This window comes from Garra rufa, chromosome 18 (genome assembly GCF_049309525.1).
Source record: "Garra rufa chromosome 18, GarRuf1.0, whole genome shotgun sequence".
Taxonomy (NCBI): domain Eukaryota; kingdom Metazoa; phylum Chordata; class Actinopteri; order Cypriniformes; family Cyprinidae; genus Garra; species Garra rufa.
The window spans coordinates 4,841,926-4,849,111 of NC_133378.1; the positions used below are offsets into that span (position 1 = coordinate 4,841,926).

At 33.3% G+C, this 7,186-nt stretch overlaps 1 protein-coding gene across 1 annotated transcript in view; it reads right to left on the reverse strand.

Annotated features, from left to right (window-relative positions):
- Positions 1 to 3,003: 3,003 nt before the first annotated feature.
- Positions 3,004 to 7,186, reverse strand: part of tns2a (tensin 2a) — a 48,574-nt gene continuing 44,391 nt past the window's right edge. The window contains exons 23-25 of the mRNA XM_073823630.1: positions 6,473 to 6,549; positions 3,636 to 3,772; positions 3,004 to 3,439 (exon numbers count right to left, since the gene is read on the reverse strand). Of these exons, the coding sequence (XP_073679731.1) occupies positions 3,298 to 3,439; positions 3,636 to 3,772; positions 6,473 to 6,549 (356 nt within the window). The 3' untranslated portion in view covers positions 3,004 to 3,297. The remainder of the gene's footprint in view (positions 3,440 to 3,635; positions 3,773 to 6,472; positions 6,550 to 7,186) is intronic.

Here is a 7,186-nt window from a genome sequence, read left to right on the forward strand (position 1 = left end):
TTCAGATGTTAAAGGTTCTTTATGGAACCATTTAGACAAAAAAGGTTCTTCTATGGCATCGTGAAGCACCTTTATTTTTAAGAGTGTACAGATGCTTGTTTCTTCTACAAGATTAAAAAAAATGTCACCATTTGGACTTTTTTTCCCAATTTTGAGAAAAAAAAAAAGAACTTCAAGAAGTAAACACAGAATTTTGAGCTATATTTTGGGAAAAAAAGTCAACTCGCATTTGACCCTTTGCAAAGACCCGAATAAGACAATTGCAAAATATAATCTCAGAACTGTGAGATATAAACTTGCAATTCTGAGAAAAAAGTTGTAGAAAACGATCAATTTGCAATTGCAAGATATACATTTGCAAGTTAGAACTGCGAGATAAAAAGCCACAGTTTACCTTCTTTATTGTTTGCCTGGTGGGGAAAAAAAAATGATCTCACAATTTTGAAAAATTGCTGTCTGGTGGAAAAATAATGTGAGATGTAAACTGAATTACGAGAAAAATTCAGATTCGCAATTCTGACCTTTCTAAGGAAAAAATGATGTTTGGTGGAAAAATAAAATGTGAGATGTAAACATGTTAACATTTCACAGTTCTGACTTTTTTTCGGAGAAAAATGTTAGTCTGGTTAGAAAAAATGCAAGATGTACACTAAATTATTAGAAAAAAAAATCCGATTCTGAGTTCACATCTCACAATTCTGTCTTTTTCGGAGAAAAATTCCTGTCTGGTGAGAAAAAAAAATTGATGTAAACTGAACTACACAACAAAAATTCAGATACTGAGTTCACATCTCAATTCTGACTTTTTCTGATTAAAATCGCTGTCTGCTGGGGAAAAGTGTGAGCTGTAAACTATATTATGAGAAATAAAATCAGATTCTCACAACTCACAATTCTGTGTTTTTTTCTGAGAAAAATTGCTGTCTGGTGGAAAATGTGAGATGCAAACTGAATAATGAGAAAGATTCTGAGTCAACGTATCACAATTCTGGCTTTTTCTTTTAAAAAATGCTTTCTGGTTTGAAATAATAAGAGATGTAACTAAATTATGAGAAAAAATAGATTTTTTTCTGAGGAAAAATTGCTGTCTGGTGGGGAAATAAATGTGAGATTTAAACTGAATTATGAAAAAAAAAATCTGATTCTAAGTTAACTGAATTTTGAGAAAATAATTCAGATTCTGAGTTAACATCTCACAGGAAAAGGAAAAATTGCTGTCTTCTGGGAAAGAAATGTGAGATTTAAACAGAATCAGATTTTTTGTTATCATAATTCAAAGTTAACATCTCACAATTTTGACTTTTTTACTGAGAAACTGCTGTATAGTGGGGGAAAAATGTGATACGTAAACTGAATTATAATAAAAATATATTATATAAAAATTCAGTTCACATCTTACAATTCTGACTTTTTTTTTGGAGAAAAATCGCTGTCTGGGAAAAAATATGAGATATAAACTGAATTATAAGAAAAAAAATAGATTCCGAGTTAACATCCCATAATTCTGAAATTTTTTCAGAGAAAAATTGCTGTTTAGTGGGTAAAAAAATGAGATATAAACTGAATTATGGAAAAAAAAAATGGATTCTAAATTAGCATCTTACAATTCTGGCTTTTTCTGAGAAACATTGCTGTCTAGTGGGAAAAAATGTGATATGTAAACTAAATTATAATAAAAATATATTATATAAAAATTCAGTTCACATCTTACAATTCTGACTTTTTTTGGAGAAAAATCGCTGTCTGGGAAAAAATATGAGATATAAACTGAATTATAAAAAAAAAAAAAAATAGATTCCGAGTTAACATCTCATAATTCTGAATTTATTTCAGAGAAAAATCGCTGTTTAGTGGGTAAAAAAATGAGATATAAACTGAATTATGAAAAAAAAAAATGGATTCTAAATTAGCATCTTACAATTCTGACTTTTTCTGAGAAACATTGCTGTCTAGTGGGAAAAAATGTGATATGTAAACTAAATTATGATAAAAAAAAAAATCAGATTTTGAATTCACATCTCACAATTTTTTTGTTCTGAGAAAAATTGCTGTCTGGGAAAAAATGTGAGATGTAAACTGAATTATAAGAAAAATATATTATATAAAAATTCAGTTCACATCTTACAATTCTGACTTTTTTTGGAGAAAAATCGCTGTCTGGGAAAAAATATGAGATATAAACTGAATTATACAAAAAAAAAAAAAAGATTCCGAGTTAACATCTCATAATTCTGAAATTTTTTCAGAGAAAAATTGCTGTTTAGTGGGTAAAAAAATGAGATATAAACTGAATTATGAAAAAAAAAAAATCAGATTTTGAATTCACATCTCACAATTTTTTTGTTCTGAGAAAAATTGCTGTCTGGGAAAAAATGTGAGATGTAAACTGAATTATAAGAAAAAAATTGATTCCGAGTTAACTGCTGATTGCTGTTTAGTTGGTAAAAAAATGTGAGATATAAACTGAATTATGAGAAAAATTCTCATCTCAAAAGTTCTCATCTCACGACTTTTTTCTGAGATAAATGGCTGTCTGGTGGGAAAAAATGTGAGATGTAAAAAAATATATATAGATTCTGAGTTAATATCTCACAATTCTGACTTACTTTCAAAGAAAAATCGCTGTTTAGTGGGTAAAACATGTGAGATAGAATCTGAATTCTTTCTCATAACTCAGTTTACCAGTTAACATCTGACAAATTTGAAAAATTGCATTCTATAAACTATATAAAAATAGTCAGAATTGTCAGATAAAAAGTCACATTTATTGATTGATTGATTGATTGATTTTTTAACCTTGGACAAAACAAGCTTTCAATAAAAACCATGGCACCTCCTTTCCAGTTAAAAGGACAAAAAACACTGAAATTTGGCTGTTGAAAAAACAACGTTTGACCATCATTTAGTGTACGTCAAGACTCACAAACCAAACTGACATCAATATATATAAACTGATGATTGTCGTACTGCGAAGACGTTAACTGTGCAATTTACAGGCTTGAGTGCATATAACAGATTTATTTAATTCAGGGGTCAATAACAGTGCTTAATATTTCTGAAACCCCCAGGGTTATTTAAATCATTTACAATTCCATGAACACCAAAAACAGCTTGAAAAAAGCAAAACCACAAGTCTGCTGGCTTTAGTTTGGTTACATTCGGTATATTTTGGTTTGAATGTGTTTTGGTATCACATTAGTCAACAGTAAAGCCCTTGTCTTCAGTTATGAAAGCCTTAAACTCTTGAAAGTCTGATGTGTGGCGGTGTACGTGAAGATAAACCATCCTCCTCGTCTTCTAGCGTCTCTGTGGTGCCAGCATTACTTTGTTAATGAAGTTGACGATGGCAGTCGCTGGCTGTTCGGGATCCAGCTCTGCGAAAAGATGGCACACGTTCTCCGCCACGCTGCCGGGCTTCTTGGCAACAAAACCAAACACTCTGAGAGGAGACAGAGAGAGCCAGGATAAAATATTAGTGGGACTTGGAATCCAAATAAGGAGTGAACGGACAGATAGGATGATCAGTACTATGGTAATCTAAGAGTAAATGAACATGCAAGCGAGCACCTAATTAGTTTCCTATCAGGAGCAACACAGAGGAAACAAGCTGTCTAGACAGTCCAGATGAGACTTACTTAGAGGTGCTGCTGTCTGAGTTAGTCCACCTACGGCAGCAAGAGGGAGACAGAGACAAGACTAAGAACAGACTCTCACACACGCAACACTCTCTCACACATGGGACGCTGCAGCCACACATGATCATGCTCTCGATCTGAGGACAAACACACATTCATACTCTACACAAGCGTATTTAGTGTAATCTTGAGGTTGTGATTCGTGTTTGATTCTGAATTCCGTTCTGATACATTTCCTTTCGCAATGATTCGTGAAATCCAGCTTTTGTAGCTAGAAGCATTCACGTTTATATACAGGTATGTGCCAAAAAATTAGAATATTGAGGGAAAGTCCATGTATTTCAATAATTTGTTTCAAAAAGTGAAACTTGTATGTTATGAAATATTTCAAGCCTTTGTTTGTTTCAATTTTGATGATTATGGATTAAAAACAAAACAAAAACAAATCCAGTATTTCACAAAATTAGAATATGTCATGTGACCAATAAAAAAAAGGATCTTAAACACATTTGGTCTTCTGAAAAGTGTGTTAATGTAGTGTATTATGTCCTCAGTACTTCCTTCTGCACTAATTCCAGCATCACGGTGCCGTGGCATGGAGGCAATCAGCCTTTGACACAGTTGAGGTGTAATGGAGCCCAAGTTGCTTTGATATTGGCCTTCAGCTCGTCTGCATTTCGGGGTCTCTGTTCCCTCATCTTCCTTTTGACAGTACCCCATAGATTTTCAATGGGGTTTAAGTCAGACGAGTTTTCCGGCCAATCAAGTACAGTTATTCCATGGCTAGTAAAGCAGGTGCTGGTAGTTTTGGCTTTGTGGGCAGGTGTCAAACCCTGCTGGAAAATAAAATCATCATTTTCAAAAAGCTTGTCGGCAGCAGGAAGCATGAAGTGCTCTAAAATTTCCTGGTAGACAGCTGCGTTGACTGTGGACTTGATAAAAGACAATGGACCCACACCAGCAGATGACATGCTCCCCAAACCATCACTGACTGTGGAAACTTCACTCTGGACTTTAAGCAGCTTGACTTTTGTGCCTCTCCGGTCTTCCTCCAGACTCTGGGAGCTTGATTTCCAAATGAAATGCAAAATTTGCTTTCATCTGAAAACATGGGACCACTTGACAACAGACCAGTACTTTTTCTCCTTAGCCCAGCACAGACGCTTCTGACGTTGTTTTTGTTCAGGAGTGGCTTGATGCATAATCAAGCTTTTTGGAAATGATGATTTTATTTTCCAGCAGGGTTTGGCACCTGCCCACAAAGCCAAAACTACCAGCACCTGGTTTACTAGCCATGGAATAAACTAAACTCGCCTGACTTAAACCCCATTGAAAATCTATGGGGTATCATCAAAAGGAAGATGAGGGAACAGAGACCCTGAAATGCAGACGAGCTGAAGGCCAATATCACAGCAACTTGGGCTCCATAACACCTCAACTGTGTCAAAGGCTGATCGCCTCCATGCCACGCCGCCTTGATGCTGGAATTAGTGCAGAAGGAGGCCCAACAAAGCACTGAGGACATAATACAGTACATTAACACACTTTTCAGAAGGTCAACAAGTGTTTAAGATCCTTTTTTTATCAGTCACATGAAATATTCTAATTTTGTGAAATACTGGATTTTTTTTTGTCTTTAATCCATAATCATTACAATTGAAACAAATAAAGGCTTGAAATATTTTACTATGTGTGTAGTGAACTTATATAACATACAAGTTTCACTATTTGAAACAAATTATTGAAATAAATGGACTTTCTCTCGATATTCTAATGTTTTGGCACATACCTGTACTTGTGTAGATTATGCTGTGGATGTAACACACACACATTGCTTTGGGGCTTCATTTTGCAAGTCTACATTCAATCATGTTTAGTAAATTGTAAGTAGAAGCTGTTTTTAAAGGAATAGTTCACCCAAAAATGACAAAGGTTTTTTGTAATAAATCCAGAATTACAGTTTTTTTTACAATTGCTAGGACACATTTCTCAATACTAAAGTCACTTTTCAAAACTCTTCACACAGTTCTCCAAACCATCTTTCAGTTTGACACAGCAGTTCATTTCACATTCAAAACACTTCATTAATGCCTCAAATCAACTTATTCTTTTATTAACAGTTCTTATTAACAGCTTTGAAATTGGCTTGTTTAGTACATAAAGTTTTGGTGTTTGTGTCGAAGTGATAAAAGTAAGTAATTTGACAGATGTCATCAATGAATGCAGTTTGTGCCAAAACAATGATAATTGATCCGCAGTTTAGACCACAGAGATTGATGTGAAGAGTTTTGAAAAAGTGACCTATATATTGAGAAATGTGTCCTAGTGACTGTAAAAAACTAAAACAAAACAACTTTAAACTATTGCTTCTGGCTAAAATATGAGTACTCTATCTATAATATTGCTTTGGCCAGTGAAAAGTCTGAATCAGGAGAGAAATAGGCACAAATGTGTCTAATTATTTTTGATTATGAACATTTATATTATATTTTGAACATTTTGGTCTGAAGCGATGGTTTCAAGTTCATCTTAAAGATGAATAAAGAAGCTTTTCACAAGATGTTAACTGATGGACTGGAGTTGTGTGGATTATTGTGATGTTTTTATCAGCTGTTTGGACTCTTATTCTGATGGCACCCATTCACTGCAAAGAATTCATTGGTGAGGAAGTGATGTAATGCTAACTTTCTCCAAATCTGTTTTCATAAAGAATAAAACTCATTTACATCTTGGATGGTCTGAGGGTGAGTGCATGTTTAGCAGAATCAAATTTTTGGTTGAACTATTCCTTTAAATTTGCCCATAGATCCTAAACATTTTTTTTTTTTTTTGCTTACACAAATGACAAATGCTCTTTCCTGCAACATCTGGTTTAATGTTATTGCCTCAAATTCTTCAGATGCAAGACTGGTTGCTGTGTGCCATGAAAGAGCATTTACAAAATAAAAATCACAGAGCCCAAACAATTTACAGGGTTCAAAGAAGTGTTTTAAGAAAAGATGAGTGTTTTGTCTGCATAGGGTGAGTTTGCATTTCAAACAAAGCCCCAAAGCTTGTGTTTACATAAAACTGAAAATATACACACATAAGTGAGTAAAATAAAACATTTATGCACATACTGAACACACAGACAAAGCAGCCCACACAGACTCATGCACTACCTGATTAGATTTCAGTGCTACTCTACTAGTTCTAGGCAGGCAACTGTTACAAGTAAAACAAAACATCAAACAAAAAACAAAACAAACAAAAATAATAAAACTAAATGTAAAAAACCTAGATCTAACACAAAAAAAAACCAAGTAAAAAAAAAAGGAAAAAAAAAGTTTTGTTCAAAGAAAAAATAAATAAATAATACAAAATGTAAAAACCTCCTATATCTATAACAAAAGAAAAAAAGGAAAAGTTAAAAAACAAAGCTAAACAAAACAAAAAACAAAAATAATATAAAATGTAAAGAAAATCCTAATATATCTATAACCAAAGAAAATAGAAAAGTAAAACAAATCAAAGGAAAAACAAAGCAAATCAAAACATCAAACAAAAAGCAA